This window comes from Platalea leucorodia (assembly GCF_965183815.1).
Source record: "Platalea leucorodia genome assembly, chromosome: 20".
NCBI lineage: Eukaryota > Metazoa > Chordata > Aves > Pelecaniformes > Threskiornithidae > Platalea > Platalea leucorodia.
In genome coordinates, this window is record NC_138842.1 from 8,999,089 (window position 1) to 9,017,123 (window position 18,035).

At 53.3% G+C, this 18,035-nt stretch overlaps 1 protein-coding gene across 31 annotated transcripts in view; it reads left to right on the plus strand.

The window, feature by feature from the left end:
- The window catches only part of C2CD2L (C2CD2 like), a 36,245-nt gene that overhangs the window by 6,633 nt on the left and 11,577 nt on the right, over positions 1 to 18,035 (plus strand). For 24 of the 31 annotated variants that reach the window (XM_082330793.1, XM_082330787.1, XM_082330785.1 and 21 more), the window contains exons 2-16: positions 1,137 to 1,232; positions 1,729 to 1,848; positions 3,728 to 3,838; positions 4,664 to 4,777; positions 5,409 to 5,526; positions 5,692 to 5,815; positions 6,356 to 6,420; positions 6,968 to 7,095; positions 7,389 to 7,560; positions 8,303 to 8,404; positions 9,013 to 9,146; positions 9,665 to 9,947; positions 11,391 to 11,600; positions 16,739 to 16,870; positions 17,288 to 17,612. In XM_082330793.1, coding sequence (XP_082186919.1) covers positions 1,137 to 1,232; positions 1,729 to 1,848; positions 3,728 to 3,838; positions 4,664 to 4,777; positions 5,409 to 5,526; positions 5,692 to 5,815; positions 6,356 to 6,420; positions 6,968 to 7,095; positions 7,389 to 7,560; positions 8,303 to 8,404; positions 9,013 to 9,146; positions 9,665 to 9,947; positions 11,391 to 11,600; positions 16,739 to 16,870; positions 17,288 to 17,310 — 1,932 coding nt within the window. In that variant the 3' untranslated portion in view covers positions 17,311 to 17,612. The other 7 variants (XM_082330795.1, XM_082330784.1, XM_082330804.1 and 4 more) reach the window with 7 other exon arrangements.

Consider the following 18,035-nt stretch of genomic DNA (forward strand, 5'->3'; position numbering starts at 1 on the left):
GCTGATCTGATATTGTGGAATGACCTGTGTGGGTGAGCGCACGGCTCTGGTGGAGGAGGCTTGCGAGAAGAAGTAGTGACAGGCGTTACTAGTATGAAGCAGCAGGGAGCGATCGGACACTGTTTCTCTATTGAGTCTTTCAGTTTTGAAGTTTGGTCGCTGGGAGAGCTGCTTCGTTTCTGCATTGAGAGGAGGGCATGCATCCGGACTAGTTTCTGGAGAGCAAACGGCTCTTCAGGTTGTAATACGTATGCCGGTCAGATTATTGTCCGAGAGCCCCTTCTACCCCCCTTCTGCCTGTCACCTGTGGCGGGCGGTGCACAACCTCGTTCGCTTCAGAAAAAGAGTGCGGTTTCCCACACGTTTATCTTCCCTCTCGGTCACCCTGGCCCTAAAACACGAGCAGCTCAGCAAACGGTTGTCCTTGTGCTCAGATTGGCTGCTCGCTCTCTCTTTTTGCCCCTTGTGAACAGAGGGAATCTTTGAGGGATAGGTTTCATGCAGGGATGCTCTCAACTCTTTATCTTGGTCTTGTCTTTCTTGAGAAAGGGTCTCTGTAGAGAACAGGTCCTGTTGGATGGGGAAATCCTCAAACAAAGAAGAAGGATGCTTCCGCAGGGGAGGCTGTAGTCTGATAAACCAGGAGAGGGTGGAAAAAGGGAACAAGTGGAGCACAGGAGTTGATGTACCGTATGCTGAGGGTGGATTTTGTTGTTGTTGATTTTGGGGGGTGGGGTGGGCGTGTGTGTTGGTTTTTTAACTTGGGGCAGGATTAGCACAGAGAGGGGGGAGAGACAGGAAGAAAGAGCAAAGCTTCTGCAATGAAGAAGCGTTAACGCGCTTGACTTATGGTTGACTGCTATCCAGAACAATTTTCCATTCTCATTTGGGCTTGCCTGTCTGAAATTAACACAGTGTTTGTAAGTCTAAGCCTTGACTGGAGACCTTGTTTCCTTTCTCTGTCTGGACAAGCCACGGTGGGTAGAATTGCGCTGTGCGATGGTTCCGCGTGCTGGCCAGATTCATGGAAACGGACCGGAGCGTCTCTGGTGGCCCCACGTCAGAACTGTTCATCCTCTTTGCAACTATCTGGGATACCTTGACCACTGGGAACTAACAGAGTTCTCTTTTCGTAGAGTTCAGTGCAGATCACATTTGAAGAGGGTCCTCAGTTACCACCAGCTGCGTGTATAAGTCACGTGACGTGCGAGGGACAGTCGGATCACAGCATGGTAAGGCTTTGGTGTTCTGAATTGTACGGTGTGGGGTTTCTCCGTCGACTGACGGTGTGTTCGACAGAGATTGCCGAGGCCTGCGTGATGGGGATGGTGGAATCGGGGAAGTCTCAAGCGAGGTCTGTTGTTGAGTTTGGAGGCCTGTCGACGGGCTCGTGAGATTGCGGCTCTGGGGCTGCATGTCGGTGAGCTCTGGGAGAGCCCCGGTGGGGGGAGATGTGTCGGTGGAGCTGGGGCATGTGGCTGCTGAGCCCAAATATTGGGGTCCTACGGTGGAGAGGAGAAGAGAGCTCCTGTCACCGTTACGTCTTTACCGCCTCACGTACAGAGTCTGAAATGGCAGGATTGCAGTGTGGAACTGGGTCTGGGAGTAAGCCTGATGTTTCTTTCCTGCCACAGTGGGTCAACCTTGCTGGTTGCTTCTAGACGTTTTGCCGTCGCACGGCTGCGTCTCGCGAAGGATATAAACTCATCTCCTTCCTTTTCTCTCTAGGTGCTATCCTGCCATCTGTCAGCTGAAGCTGTGAAATTCCCTGTCTCTGTTACTCAGCAGTCCCCGGTTGCTGTTTCTGTGGACACCTATCATGTCACTCTGGCTGTGCTGCAGGCTCAGGTAATGGTGGTAAAAAGTTAGCCATTGAACTTGTTCTTTCACCCAGCCCCACGCCCATCGAGGAAGGAGGACCCGATTTAGTGCAAATGAAGGCCTCGCTGTGCTGGAAGAAGCAGCGTGCTGTCACTAATGTGGCAAATATTCCTGATCCGTGTGCCGAGTTCTGCTTTCTGAGTCTTGTTCTGCAGATCTTGGCTACGTAATGTAGCCGTAACAACATCCAGAGACTTTTGAGGCATGGCAGCGTTCTATACTGTGTTTTTAAGCGGGCGTTTAAGAAGCGAAAGGTCCACAGAGTCCAATTCCTCTCACGGTGTGATGGATAGGGAAAGACGTGTCCTGTGCCTACGTACAGTTATGATGTTGTCCTGCTTGTTGGTGTGAAAAAGAAATCCACGGTGAGGAGTGGTTTGCTTGTCAGTCGGCGCTGCACTTAATACATTCATAAGGGCGTGATGCAGATTTTCTTCTGTGTTGAATATTGGAGATGCTTCTTCCAGAACAAAAGCTCTACGAAACTGCAATGGGTGGTAACTCCATAGTCACTTTCTGGCTGGATTTGCTTCTCTGAAATGTGATTTTGTTCCCATCGCGAAGAACGGCTTGATGCTAGAGACGGTATCTTGCTCGGAGACCGTGTGCTCGTTTGCGCTAGAGGGAGACATGGCGAAATTAGAAGTAACTCTGTGGTAGCAGAAGCCGATCCCGTGCTATTGCAGGTATTGCACTTGGAAGGTTGTTCTAGAACCCCTTTGTTCTCAGAAGCTTTATTAAAATTTTCAGCCTACATTTATCAGGTCATCCCGGTTTGGTTTTGTGCCTCCGTTCCATGGTTGTTTAAATAGCTCCCCCGCCCCGGCGTTTAGCACGCCTGCTGCCGGTCTAGTCGTGGGCGGCAACTGCGGTCGCTTTTCATCTTTGCCTAGTCTCTGGGAGCCAGGTGGACTTTGTCGCGTCTCATCAAATTGCTCCCCTACTCCCTGGCATTTTCTAGGTCTCCTTGTCTGTGCCTGTTGAAGTGTTGGGTTGATGGTTCTTGTAGAGAATTGCGTGTGGTATTCTAATTGAGGTGTTGCTGCTGCGTTGTGAAATGCTGGTAAGGTTACCATGTGCCTATCGGTCGGAATACTTCAAGTCCTGTATTCCCAAATGTGCCGTGCCTCTTTTATGCGCCTCTTGTTGGTTACTTACCTGGCTGCTGTGTCCCAAATCTGTTGCTTCCGACAGAGGACCTTCTGTGCTCGTGGTAAATAAATGTCAGTCTGTCAGTTGCTTTGGAACTATGTTAAATTTCATTCCCCTGTTTTTACTAGAGATATGGGGTCAGGAGTTCTTCCTGTGTGGTTCTGTTTCTGTCTGTTTCATTAATGATGCCTTTCAGGTGTACGCGTGTGCAACTTTGCAACCGAACTACGGGATGGCGTACGATCTGGTTTGTTGTTGCAGACTATTGGTGACCTGGATGAGTTTTCAGTGTGAGGATGATCTCCTGGAGTCTCATTGCTAACTTGCAAACGGCCGTGCTTAGGTTTGGCAATGGTTAATTGATGTAACTCAGTCAATATGCCGTGTCAGTGCCCAACTTGCTCTTTCGGATTGTCCTGCAGGCTTTTTCTTCGGCCAAAGAAATAACCTGTCTTTTTTCCCTCTGATGGGGCCTGTGCATCCAAAGGCAGCGAGGAAGCCAGATCTCGCTACGGAGCAATGAGGCTTCTGTAGCTCCTTCTTTCCGTAGGCCCGGGACCACTTTTGTTCTTATGTTCTGTCTCTTATTGTTGCACTGGTGCGAGGGCCTTTCGGTTGCTGAATTTTAAGTGGGGCAAAAAGCACTAATGGAAACAGAAACTGTTCCTGACCATGGGTATTTGTTTTGGGCCAGGTGGAGATCCACTTGGAGGAGATACAGAACGAAGGTCTCCTGGTGTCGTGGACCTTCAAGGACAGACCAGACTTGAACCTTTCGGTTCTTCCGAGACTTCAACTTCGCGAGGTAAACGACTCGCTATCGTGGCCTTTTAGGGTGAGGGAGGGGATTCTTTCGCCCTGGAATCGATACTAGCTCAGCTCTGCCAAAATAGCACATCCTCAAGAGGGCCGAAGCAGTACCGATGTCTGTTGTCCGAGTTTGGTGTAACAGCTGAATGGGAGTCTGCATAGTGAAAAAGGCTTTCTGTCTATGTAGGTCCTCCTGCCATTGTCAGATGTAGAACTGCAAAATGAGCTGGGTTGGTTCGTTTGTGTATGGGCTTTTTTTGTTTGTTTTTTGTTTTTTTTTGGGTGGGGGGGGTTGGTGTTGTTTGCTTGTTTTGTTTGTTTGGGGTTTTTTTCAGAGGTTAGTGTGCGGAACCCGTGGGTATTAGAGGTTTAATGAGCTGAATGCAGGTGTGCTTGCGCTTCTGTGATCCAAATAGGTTGGTCGATTTGTTGGTTTTATTGACACCCTCATTGCTTTATCCTGAGTAGATGTAGGAATCTGGCTGTTCTCCCGAAAGTGCGGTAGTACCATCTCGTGAGGTGGTGAGAACGTGGCAAACTAAAAGCTGTATTGTCAAAATTTGCAATGGGCAGACTACAGATGTAGAGGCTTAGTTTGTCTCATTTAGACAGCTTACATTTGCCTGCAGCTGTTAGATGGAAGCTTTAAGCACTGGGGAGAGCGAGTACAGGATACGGGAAGAGCACCTGGGAGGCTATTACCGGGAGGAAGGCTGTGTAGCATCTTAGAGGCTCGAGGGGCAGTTGGAGCTGTATGAGGAGAAAATGCGTCTGCCTCATTATGACTTTCCTGCATTTCCTCTTCATTTGCGGAGAGAAGAATGAAGGGAGAGCGGATCTGTCCACCATAAAGGATCTGATCGAGGATACCATTGTCAGCACGCAGCCAGCCATGATGGTGAATCTGAAGGCCTGCACCGCTGGAGCCGGTGCGGTAAGGCTCTCTCCTCGTGTCATTCTTGTGCCTCAAACACTGTGTCCTGGGGGGCTTCTGAGGGCCGAGGCTCGGGCAGGAATCCAAGGGTTGAGACTCGCTGCTGGGCGACAGCGGCATCCTGGCCTGCGCTGTCATAGGAGTTGGGGTACTTTGGCACAAGGAGTAGGGATAATTAGAAACTGCTCTGAAGGGCAGCTCTGTTTGTACCTTGTTTCCTGAACGCCGAGTGCCGGTTGTGTTGAGGTGGAGCCGGGCTGCCTGAGACGCATCTCTGTTTTGGCAGTCTCTCTGTTGCTCTGAACACCGAGGCTCCATCCAGGGCGGCCTTTGCAGGCATGGAATGGTCTGTGGTTTGTCGTCTTCGGTTGTCTGTCTGGCAGCCAGCGAGCTTGTTCTTGTCTGTCTCTTTTCCTGTCTGCCTTAAATTTTCCGTCCAAAATGACACGGGGGCCCACCGGAGGCCAATAGCTTGGGGAACCTGCAGCATCTCTTGATGGCTCTGTGGGTATTCCCCTATGTTGGTGTGAGCAGCTGCTTAGTAGATGCAAGGACAAACGTCACGCATCTTGCTGCTGTCTGCTGGCGAGTGAACGATAAAGGCATCGGTCTCGCTCTCGTCATTCCTCAGGTACCCATCAGTAAATTGACTCGAGAGTCCCCGTCCGGAGTAGCAGCAGCCCCTCTGGGTTCTAAGCTGTTGCTCCGGAATCTTCGAGTGCTGAACTTGGGCTGCCAGGGGAAGGGAGGTAAGCGTGAAAACATTGCTGATCTGCAGGGGCAAGCGTGCAGGTGGTGAGATTGGAGTGAGTGGATGTTTTGGGTGGGTTTGAATGGAAAAGAGGGGCGTGCGTCCGCTGAGCCGCTGCCTCGTGTTGACGAGCGCACGCGTGTGCTCTGTCCCTCTGTTGCAGGAGTCGGGGAGATACGCTGCATGGCAGGGCTAGACAGCCCACCGCAGCAGAAGCAGACGAGGCCGGTGACAGCTGGCAGTGCCGGCGCTGCAGCAGAGATGGAGTGGAATGAAGAGCTCTTTCTGTAAGTGTCTGTCCTCCTTCCGGTTGGCATGGTCTCTGGGTGCCATTACCGTGCCGCGGTAACTGATGCGGACGGCGCAGAGGCGAAGTCTGCTCTGCAGGGGCAGCGTATGTTGGTGCTGCCTGCGTGCTGGGCTACCGATTCCGGCGATTGGCCCCAGCTTGCATACGTATTTTCTGCTCCCCTGGACACTCTGTGTTTTAACTGGATGGGCAGAGGCGCCTATTGATGGCAGCATGTGGGAGCGGCAGGTGCAGAAGGCCTGGAATATAAACCTCAGCCTTCCGGACAGATCGCCCTCTCAGCTTCCCTTGGCAGCCTACACAGCCCTGCAGGGGACACGAACCGGAGTTCTCCTCTTCTGTGTAGCGTGTTGCCCCTTGTCCTGTCCTCCAAAGTAGCGCACGCGTACTGGAGCTTTGGAAAAGGTGGCGAGGCGCGTGAGATTCGAGGGAGGGAAGATATGGAACGGGGTTGTTTGCTCCGTGGCTGTTTTGCAAAGATTGCCTAATACCAGCCTGTCTTTTTCTGTTTCAACAGGGAGTTGGGACCTAGAAGTAAAGAGCTGAAGCTGCAGGTGCTGGGGAATGGTGACGGAGGGGGAAGTGAGTGCGGGTAGCCGTAAGATGGATTGTAAGACGGGAAGACAAAAACGTCTAAGGGACTTCCCGTGCTTTGAGCCTGTGGTAGTTCTGTGTCGGTACAATGTGTGATGAACTCCACAAAGGAGTCTGTTCTTCTTAGTGAAACGCTCTTACTTTGACCTTTTTGGTACCCGGGAGGTTCCCGTGGCCCACCCGTCTCCGCTCTGAGGCGGGGATTTGCCCCCTGTGTATTGGAAGAACGTTGCAGAAGGCTCTTAACTCTGTTCATTTGTACTTGGTCAGGGACTAACTGCAGCACCTATTTTTGATGGAGGCTGCGCAACGGACACCTCTTTAAGGGAGTCGATTTCTGGATTGGTAAAGAGGAGCGGAGGAGCGCTGCCTGCCCCCTCCCCGCCTCAAACCTGGGAGCTGCCAAAGTTGTGGGGATCTGCTTTGTGGGGATCTGCTTCGCTGGCCCGCAGGGCTGCTTCCCAAAAGCAGGGGTTGCCTAGGAGACATCTGAGGTGCTGAGGTCATGTGGTGTTTTCCTGTTCCCTTCTTGCAGATGTGCTGCTGGCACATGCCACGCTTTTGCTTGATTCTTTGGGCAAACAGCCATCTGGGAGACAGGTCTGCTCGCTGGCCCCAGCAGCTGGGCAGTCACTGGCAGCTGAAGCTACCATTATATTGGAGGTGAGTTCACGACTCCGTAAGCTTGGCACAAACGTATGCTCCGGAAGCGTTCACGATGTGAGCCTCTAGCTGGAGACAAGCGTGATTAGGCCTGGGCTCGTCGCAGGCGACTGACAGACCCTTAGGCCGAGGAGGGGTGTTGCCTGGCCCTCTGTCCCTGAGCCGACCTCCATTCGGCTGACACTGTAGCAGTGACTCCTCGGTGCCCAGAGCAGTAGCTTTTGTCACCCCTGCGCCTGCCTCTCCGTCTGGGAGGAGGAGTGCCTCTCTGACCTGTGCTTTACTCTTTGTAGCTGCTATTCCAGGAGTCTTCTGCATCTTTGAATGCTCAGCATGCCACATCTCTGCGAACCAGCATCACTCCCACTAAGAAGGTGGAGATGGACCGGACCATCATGCCCGATGGCACCATCGTGACTACTGTCACCACGATTCAGTCCCGGCCCAAGGCAGACTGCAAACTGGGTGAGGCTGCCCCGCGACAGGCATCCTCTGCGGGTGGCCGCTATGGGGGCGCAGACTCGGCCGTGATATTCCCGAGGCCACTCACGCGGGCAGTAGCAAAACTGTCTAGCCGTTGTATGTTGTGGTTGTCGCAGACTCGCACCTTGTGTGGCGCTTTTGGCTTCTGGGTCGGAATGTCACCGTTCCCTTAGTGACTTGTGGCTGGCTGGAGACTCGTGTGTAGCCTTGGAGGAGGGAATTGATGCAGTGCTGTGTTTGGGGGATGGTGAGAGAGGGATGAGCCTCTCTGACACCCTTTGGTGGTGGGAGGTCCCGACTCTTAATGTGTATGCTGCCGCATAATGTCTGCATGATGTCGGGCTAAGTGTTTTGCTGCTCTCCCTCTGTTTCCTTTACTGCTAAAGAAGTGACTCTGTGTGTGCTGAATGCGGAGCCGGAAGCATGTTGACCTTGCTTACTAGTGGTTGTTGCCGCTTGCGGTCTGACATCCCGATGAATGTGGTGCTGGATAGTCCACAAGGCGGGGCTGGGAAACAGCATGAACGGGGTCTCACGACGGGGCTGCTTCACATGTCTTTTTCCAATAGGCTTCTTACTACCTCGTTGCCGCAAAGCCTCATGGAGCCAGCCTCTGCAGGCTCTCCGCACGTTTTTGAGGCTTTTTGGGGGTGCGTGTAGGGGGCCTAAGCTTCATCGCCGCTTACTGGTGTCTCTCTGTCTCTGCCTCTCTTTCGCTGTGAAGATTCACCGTCAAGGTCGCCTTCCAAGGTGGAAGTGACTGAAAAGAAGACAACAGTGCTTTTGGAGAGCGGCTGCCCTCGCGGCCCCTTGCCCGGCGGTAGCCGTAAGTGCTTGCAAATCCGAGGCTCTTACCGGAGCAACTGCATTCCTTAGCCTTTCTTGGAGAGCAGCGGTCTGAATGTGGGTCACTGAACTCATCTGCATTTGCTGCGGAAGAGAGTGTCCAAGTGCCCAAGTGAAAGCTTGGGCGGAGGGGTGGTGGCGGGTGGGGGCAGGTAAAAGAAATTCCGCTTTGGCTATCCGGTCTGTGACTCTGGGTGTTTCCTTGCTTGACAAGAACGTTCCAGGCTCTCCAGACCCAAAGAGCTGTACTCAGGGCTCTGATTGTCTCCGGGACAGAGCGCTGCGGCCATTTTGATGGTTTGCAGCCAAGGCTGCCCAAACTCCAGGGAGTCTTTGGAAGTCTTTGTTGAGTGGGAAGGGTAATTTAGTGATATGCCTGGTGGGAAATCAAACTTTTCAGGTGCATAAAAGAGCCAAGAGTCATATGCAGCCTCCTTCCTTTGGTTTATTCGGGCAAGTCCGTAATAGATTCCGCTTTCTACCTTCATGCACGTGTAGTTGCCTATTACAAGCATCACGGTCAGCAAGCGACCTCTTGCCCACGCTGAAGGTCGCTACTTCAAGCGTTGGTATCTTTTTTGTGCTCAGGGGATAGCCATATGCCCAACGGCTTGGATCCGGTGGCCGAGACGGCGATCAGGCAGCTAACTGAGACGAATAACAAGCCCATCAAGAAGACCCCAACAAAACGTAGCACGCTGATCATCTCGGGAGTTTCCAAGGTCTCTGGTAGTTAGGGGGCTCCCTTTCCAATCTGGGAGGTTGTTTCTAGGGATGCGTGTGTTAAACCACCCTGTCCCATAGGGACCGGTGTGGGAAGGTTCCAGCGCAGACGCCTTTCTCGGCAGAACCCTTTCGCCGCTTCCTTGCGGCTTGTCGCTGCTTCCCAGTGAGTGTCAAAGGTACCTCGCCAGTCTGCAGGGCAGCTGCTGGTGGGAGTTCACAAAGGGCAGCCGCAGAAAGGGAGGCTGCTGCCGTAGCCGGTTGTGAACCTCGTGGAGAATGTAAGGGGTTCTCCTTGGACTTGCCTGCGGGAGTGAGGGAGGTGCTGCGGAATGCTTTGGGATCGGCCATGTTCCAGTATGTTTTGGCAAGAGAGTGACGATTGCGCATCAGTGCTGTCTAGCACCGATGATTGGAACTGGAGCATCCGTATGTAAGTGTGGATGGAAGAAGGGAGATGAACGCGATTCTTTAGACCCCGTCTTCCCGTCTGCCTGACCTTCTAACCTCCCTCCAGGTACCTATCGCTCAAGATGAAATGGCACTTTCTCTGGGTTATGCCGCATCCCTGGAGGCCACGTCATATGGGGATTCTGCGGCGGAGGGCGCAGCTGACCAGATGCACGATTCTACCGAATCGTCACAGCTGCTGGAAGCGTCGCCGTCAGGACAAAGGGCCAGTCAGGAGCTGGATGAGACAACGCGATCGGACATCTCTGAGAGACCATCGGTAGAAGATGTTGAGTCCGAAACCGGCTCCACGGGAGCCCTTGAGACCAGGAGCTTGAAAGATCACAAAGGTAAGGATGAATTGTTAGACGGTAGCTAACATTAGCCTGTGGTACTTGAGGACAAAGTGACGTGCGAGTTCCCTGCCCGACCATGGGGGCTGCAGTCAGCTTTTGGTGTGGCGAAGAGCGGGTTCTGCTGGAGCCTGGAAGAGCCTGCCTCTCTCCCGCGGTTCCCGCTGGAGTGGTTCCAAACTCCTCTCTTTGCAGGTGTCCGATTCCTGTGGCCTTTTCGGTTTCTGTGCTCTCTTAGATGGGAACCCTGCGCGGTTCGCGTGTTCCCGAGAACCCGTTTTCGCTCCCTGGCCTCTGGGTCCGCAGGTCAGGTGCGCATCCGTAACTAATGATTCCTCCTCTGAATTAGGCTGCCTCTGGCACGGAAATGGAGGCCGCCCAACAATGTGGATTGCGTGGGCCTCGATGCCCTCCCTCGTTCTCCGTTGGCATCAAAAGTAGCTAGCATCTCTGACCTGTGGTACCATAGGATGTCTGCACGAACTCTCTGCTTTTAAACGATAGAGTGGGTCTGCCCCGACCGAGCTGCTGTTCTGGACTGTTGGGGCCTGTGTAAGTTAGGCAGATGGCGCACCTTGGATTTGTCTGCTTGTAGCCGTGACGGTTTGTTAGCTACAAACTTTATATAAACAAGCGCAAGCCAAAATCTCAATTGCTCAGAATACGAGAGCGAGACAAGTTTTGGGGGGTTGTACCCCGGTACAACCGGGTACAGTTTGAACTGTGGTGGCTGCTTGTTGTTTGCACATCGGTGGGTAGAAAGGTGTGCGGCCCAGATTCTCGAGAGACCTGGCGGGTGGGGAAGAGAAGGAAGAAAACGGAAAGCAAGCCCCCTCTGTAGGAAACACTGTTGAAGCTTTGTATGGCGTGCAGGTTTTGGATATGCTTTTTTGCACCCGTTTGGGGCTGACGGCGATCGGCGTCTCTGTTGTGTCCTGCCCACGGGAGTCATCCAGAGCTGTTGCCGTTTATTTGTCTCCAGATTTGGGCATCTCGTGAAACCGCGGGCCGTTGTTCCGGGGCTTGACAACCAGCTAATCTGGGCACCCTTGAGGCGGGCTAGTCCGAGAGGCCTTTTCCCTGTTGCGTGTTCCTCCCGGTGTCTCCACGTGTGGACATTCTCACTTGTTTTCCATTCACATAAGCCTTAGCTTTCTATTACCGCCCTGCATGTATCTGCCGGAGGGAGGACATTGTGGCATAAAAGGAAGTTTACACAGAGGGGACACCTGACGGCATGCTTAGTGAAGCAGCCTGTTGGTGTTGCAGTGTCCTGAATGTAGACTTTGCCTTGCGGTTGGGAGCTGGGATTGACGGACCTGCCGCGCGCTTGCGCCGCTCGGGGTGGAAGAGGTCTTTGCCGCTCGTCCGAGAGCCCCGCAGCCTTGCCAGGGCAGGGTACTATTGTGGTTTCCGTCTCCTTCCTTTCTGTCTTTGCAGTTAGTTTTCTTCGGAGTGGTACCAAGCTCATCTTCCGGAGAAGGAGCAAGCAGAAGGAAGCAGGCCTGAGCCAGTCGCACGATGACTTGTCCAACGTCACCGCCAACTCCATTGCCAGGAAGAAAGCCGGCAGCTTCTCCCGCCGCCTCATCAAGCGCTTCTCCTTCAAGTCTAAATCCAAACCCAAAACTAGCGATGGCACAACAGCAGGTGAGAACTGAAGGAGGGAGAAGCCTGTCAGAAAGATTGCGCAGAGATCCTTTTCTAGTCTCTTGTCTTCCCGCTCCGCGGTATCTGTGACCTGCAGTCCAGTTCCTTCCAACCTTGGCTGAGGGAAGACACCCCAGCGCTTTACGCCATTTGGGGAGCGGAGGTGGCGAATCCGGGGCTTAGGCTGCTCGTCTGCCTTGGCTTAGCCTTCTCCGACTGTCGTACCCCACCGTGCTCTCCCAGAAAATCCAGGTGGCATGCTAATCCCTGTGGGGGTCCCGGGAGCTGCGGACGCGACTCTGCCTGTGTAGCTGCGTGGCATTGCCGGGTGCATCCTGGAAAGGGGGAGGGTGCCTCTCAAGTGGCAACCGTCAGAGTTAAAGATCGAGAAACTGCTGGGTTAGCCACGTTGCCAAGAAGCGTGGAATGTAGCCTCGCTCAGCTCTTCTAGCGAGAGAGAACAACGCGGTCGCTGGCCGTCTAAGTGCTCTCGTTGCTTCTGCTTGGTGCAGAGGCCATAACCTGACTGAGGGGCGGGGCGAAATGCGTCTTTGGTTCGGACAGTGCTGAGGGATGCCTGCTTTCTGTGCTATGCTGATGAAGTGTCGAAGAAGAAGGAATTTTTAACCACTGGGCCAGTTTTTGGAGAAGCCCGGGCCCTTGCAAGAATGTCTGGTCGGTGCTGCCACCCTGTGATGCAGCCCTCCTTCTGTATCCGTGTTCTTGAACGGGGAAGGGGCCGTGCTGCACGTGCGCACCAGCCGTTGTAGGAGCGGAACCCTTTCCCTCAGGGGCGGTTGGGGGCGTTGACGGCGGGGTGCCAGGCCATCTTCTGGACCCACGGAGCGCCTGGCCTCTCGTGCTTTCACAGTTCTCACGCCGAGGACCGGCACCACACTGGGGATGGATGGCAAGGAATGTGGCGATGCTAGCGAAAGGGCGGTCTGACGTGGAGCCTCGAGCTACGTGGCGGAGAGAGGCAAGAGTTGAGGCGTTTTCACTGATGAAAGGGTTTCCTGTAGTAGGAGCCTTTCTTGATTGCGTCTGGTATTTCCTTTCTTCTAGCAAACCCAATCCACCACGTTCCAACAGCGGGCGTTTCCGCAGCAGGTATTTGCGGAGGGAGAGGCGCGCAGGGGGAAATCGATTCTTTGCGCGGGAGGAGGCTGCCCTTCTAGACGAACGGTTTTCCGGTCTCCTGATGCGCACACTGTGAATATCCCCAGAGGCCCCGTTCGGATAGCGTAATGACGCTCTTTGGAGACATGCTTGTGCCCTGTCAGCATGCGTGGTTTGAACGGAAGCTCCTGCTCTCCTGCGGGTTGTAGAGTTAAGGAGGTGGGGCAAAGGGGAGGAAAAACCTCACTGAAGAGCGATTGCCTACGCCTGACTGGATTCGCTAGCTCTGCTCTCCTGCTACAGTACCTCCCGAGGTGGGGGCTGTTGCCTCGCCTTACGCAGGATGTGACCAACTGAAAAAGCAGTTGTTCTCTTGACGGTGCGCGTAAAACAACAAGTCATGTCCTTCAGAAGGACAAATCCTGGCTTAATGATATGGCCGTCATGTGCCGTTTCCAAAGACCGGAATGTGTTTGGTATGGCGCTGAAAGGATTTACAGCTGGGAATTTCCAGGCGTCTCTTGAAAGTGTCTGGAGGTAGGGAAGAAGGCCAGAGTCGCCCAGGGCTTGGATTGAACCGGTGCCAGTGTGTGCCAGCAGGAGGGACTCTCTCTCCTGTTTCTTCTGCCGATTCCCCACGAGGTTGGGCATGTGTGAGAAATCGGACTGGTCCAGCTGGCTGACGAGGAACCTCTTCTCCATCTGTTTGTTTTGGTCCGGGAGTCTTTCTGTCATCCCCGAGCTCTTTCATGTCTCTTATCCTTTGTTTCTTTCCTTGTCCACATGGTACTGTGGCTTTGTTCGCAGCTCCGTGTGCTACGGTGTCGAAGAGCTTGCTGTTTCACGCTGAAAATCGTTTTCCTTGATGCGAGTGACCGGTTCCTGCTGCAGCACTGGTGGAAGCTGGCAACCTGCGGCTCACATCTAGCGATGTGGCCGCCGGTTTGACGTAGCCTTCCTTTGCTGGGTGGGTGCGGTGTCACGCACGGCGCTGTCCTTCGCAGGCACACCCTTGTCCCCAGAGCCTTGGAGTTTGGTTCCAGTTCAGCATTCTCTCTAGTCCCCGCTACGACTCTGCCTCTGTCGCTAACGGTATTTGATGCTCTGTTTTTGGTTTTTGTTTATTCTTTTTTGATACCATGTCAGGGTTGCTTTGAATGAAGAGTGCTGGCCGAGCCCAGACAGCACTACTTCTCTAGTGGGATGGCTGTGAAACCTTGCGTTGGAAATGGTGGTTTGAACGGAAGGGAACTTCCAGAAGAGCCAGCAGCTCTTCAGTTGTGGGTTTATCACAGGACCTTCCACGAGTCTCCTTTAATAGTCCCATTCTCTTTTCTTTAAACCGCAAGAGCAGCTTGAGCTGTCTTGGTGCGAAGCAGCTGGAGGAGAATGCCCTAGGCTCCCACCAGCGCTTCCGAAGCGTGAATGTGGGGCTCGTGTACATGAGGAGGGCCGCGAGGGCTAGCGAGCGTTGTCTTTGTTGTAGACCGGAGACAGAAAAGGCAAGCAAGGTTTATGTCCGACAAATACATACCTAGATTTCGACCGGAATATTTTGGTCTGGCTTGGAGAAAGGAGGCGATAGGAAATCTAGGAATAAAACCGAAACTTGAGTTCCTCACTGGCCTTGGAGACCGAGGATCCCTTTCTAGCTGTGTTAAACGGGCAATTCCTGCCATACGTCCGTGGGCTTTCCTGAATTTGTTCCCGGTTTGTTGGCTCCAGGCTATGCCTGCTGATGAATTGCAGGGGAGGTACTGCTTTTGATTTTGAGCTTTGACCTGGCAGCACACTTACCTGGTCCGTGGAACAAATGGCACGCGGCACGCACGACGGTTGGTGTGTATCTTCCCTTGAATTTTTGGCAGTGCTCTTTATCATGGGCAGTAAAATGCTGTGAAAGTTGGTATCTGCTTTCAAAGGAAACTTGCAAAGGAAAGGGATATTGTCAAGTGCTGACAGAGCGCATCCCCAAACATTAATTCCCGCACCCACTCCTGTTTCTTAGTGGAGATGTACTTTCAGCCATTTCGTTGCTTCTCAAAGTCATACGGCGTAGGACTGATATTGTAACCTTTTATCTTCTTCTAAATGTTCTCGGTAACTGCAGAATGTTTATCAGGGTGTTTGGGTAAACTGCTGTTTGAAGGACAGAGGGGTAAGGGGGAATGGCTCAGCTGTGTGCAGCGGGAGTTTTTCAGTTCTGATATGCTCCTGATTAACGTGTTGATCCTTTCTCTTTGTATCCGTACGTGGTTTCCTTTCTCGCACGCGCAGTTGTTTTCGTCCCCCGAGTAGCACGTGGCTGGTTTTGTTAGGCCCAGCGATGCGGGCAGGGGTGACTCGCCCGGCTTCCCGAAGCCAAGAACGGTAATGCATCCGCATCATGGGGGAGGTGTGATTATTGGCGTGAGAAATGATTCTTCTATCCGAATCTTCTTGGAAGGAAAGGGAAGGTCACGCGGGTCTTTGGCCTCCAGAAACTGTAAAGACGGAATCCTGGGGAGTTTCCCCCCATAGAACTGCTGCTTAAAGAAATCTCTTTTGTATTTAATCCCTGCTTGTGCTTCTGGCTTTAGGACAGAAGAAATGCTATTTGAAATCTGCTTTTCCCTGTTTAACTTCTTCCCATGCCCTCACCTCGGTGCCATCGTGGGGTCTGTGGCATTTTGTAATGCCCGGGACCGTGGAGCAATCCCAGTGTGCAGCGCGGGCCACCGTCTAACTTTTTAGACTCGAATGATCTGCAGTTGCGAGGTTGCTGTCTCAGGGTAGGCTCAATATTTGCACCTTGTGAAATTGGTCCTTGACCGAATATGTGGGAGAAGAGGAGGGGCAGAGCGGTGGGCTTGAATGCACAGAGGCTTCCAAAGGAGTTTGACCTGCTTATGAGGGCCTGCGTTCCAAATGCTGCGTTTCGCTGCTGGCCACACAAGTAGAAACGGTGACTGGTAAATAAAGCCAAAGTATACGTTTTGGGTTTTGTTTTGGGTTTGGGTTGGGTTTTTTTTGTTTTTTTTTTTTTTATTTTTATTTTGGCTGAACAGAGTTACTAGAACTTATCTATGCTGTGTATTTTTACTTCTCTGAAGAAAACAGATTTCTCTAGCTGTGAGTATGCTTGTAAGTATATTTCTGTCTGGATACATCCTCTCCCCATGTTTTGGTAAGGCTTTTTAAGAGCCTCCCCGTCAAAAAAGCCCTCGGCATTGGCCCGCGAGGGATATCCTCTTGAGGCGAGAGAAAACAGGCACGGGAAGAAGTGGAGGGAACTGCAAAACCTCAGTGTTTTGGGGGTGCTGTGGGCTTTAGCGTGATGGATGTCTGACTGAGGCCCGATACTTGGAGAGGGCGCTGAAAGGCTGCGCGTTTGAGAGCAGAGGGATCGGGCATGTGCACGTGTGTTTGCACGCGCTTGGAATTAGAGCACGCTCTTCGAATGCCTGTACCGGTCATGCTGCCGAGTGACTGAGGACGACAGGGCTGATCGGTGGGTCGGGAGACCAGCCTTACCAGCTTCTGTGGTATCCACAAAGTATTTCTTACACGGACCTCCGCAGGGGCGGACTTGAGCAAACAAACCCAACTTCTGCCCCTGCAAGCACCCTCATGCTGCTTATATAGTTGAGGATGGGGTTTTAGGCAGATTGGCTGAAGCGGGGGAGAGCGAGAGGAGACTACTCGGGTAGAGTGCTAGTCGGAAAACAGTTCAGCGGAGGGGAGCGTAATGAAAACTTCTTCAAGCCGATAATAAGAGGGCCACGGGCAAGCGCCATTTCTAGACTAGAACTGGGCGCACAGCAAAGCGTATGCTTACAGATATTTTCATTCCGCTTTTTTGTCTTCGGTGATGCCGGTTCCTTCCCGTGACGACTTCTCTCGGTTCGTTGTTTGCTAAACCTACAGAGAAGTCCTTTCTGGGTAGCTGGCGAGACGCTTGAATGTTGGGTGGCTGGCGCTTGGGTGTTTTGGGGTCTTTTGCATTGTTCTCCGCTCCCTCCCTCCCTCCCTCCCTCCAGGTCACGGTGAGTGTCATGGTAGAGTAATAATCCCAGCGGTGGTCAAACTTCTGGAAAAGGTCTTTGTGTACCTGCGATACCGCATCTCCTGCAGGCATGACTGCTCCACACCGCCTTTCCTTGCTCGTACAGGTACTGGACCAAATACCCACACTGAATCTGAATTAGCGCCCCTCCTCGTGCGTGCTCTTTTGTACTTGGATGCCTTTTCTCTGGGTGGATTATTTTAACCCCAGATTGTTTAGAGGAAAAAAAAATAGGAACTGTGTAGCTATTTAAGAGATGAGAATAAAATTACTTAATTCGGACTAAATAAATGAAGTTCTTGCACCTTTGTAAATGTTGAAGAAGAGTTCCATTGCTGTGTAATGGCTGAACCTGTTAACTTATTAAACCACGTGGAAATCAAAACCTAACCCCGAGTCTGACTTCATACCTGCTGGAATGCGGTGAGTTGGGCTTTGGCTTTCTAGAAGTTCAGGGCGGTAGTAGATTTGTAGCCCTCTTGTAAGACTGTCATCTCTGAACAGCCCTTTTTGCCAAATGCAGATACGTGGGTTTACGGTCGGTAAGACGAGGGCAAGGGCCGAAGCCTTTGCGGTGCTCCTAGGAGGCAAGGGATTCCCGAGACGGCGACATCGGCCCCGGAAGGTGTGAGCGGCGCCGAAACCTTCAGCAGAGCCCGGACACGTGGCAGTACCCTAGGAGGGTCGGTTACGGCTTCTCGGGGTGCCTTAGCGGAGCAGGGAGAGCCCTGCCCGCTCCCTCATGAGCGCCCACTTTGGCATTTGCTTCTCCCTTTGCCCGCCCTGTTTTGCCTTGTATGTCGTCCTCGCTTTGTCGCGGGACCTACATTTCCAGCTGCGAAGTCAAGGTAGGCCAGGGAGGTCGCGGCTGTGCATTTCTGCTGCGGGAAGGGCTCATCCTGCGGGGAAGGAGGCGGTGTCAGGCCAGCGTGCTGACCTTGCCGCCTGGGGGGTGGGAGGCTCGTCTCCCCCACGGTTCCCGTGGCGTGAGACGCCGTCTGACCGCCGTAGTCGGCACGCTGAGCGGCCGTCAGGGGCTGGCAGACGGGCGTGGGGCTGCGGGTACGAGGGAGGACCGGGTCAAGGCAAACACCGCGCCGGGGAGAGCCCTTGCTCGCTGCTGCCGCCTGGCAGCCGCGGCGCGGTACTGCGGCGCCCAGGCCGCGCACGCGCAGTGCTGCCGAGTGCGCGCCGCTGCCGGCGTTAGCCCAAACCCGGGTGTTGCGGGGGCGCTCCCGCGCTCGCTGCCGCCCGCCCCGCCTTGGCGCATG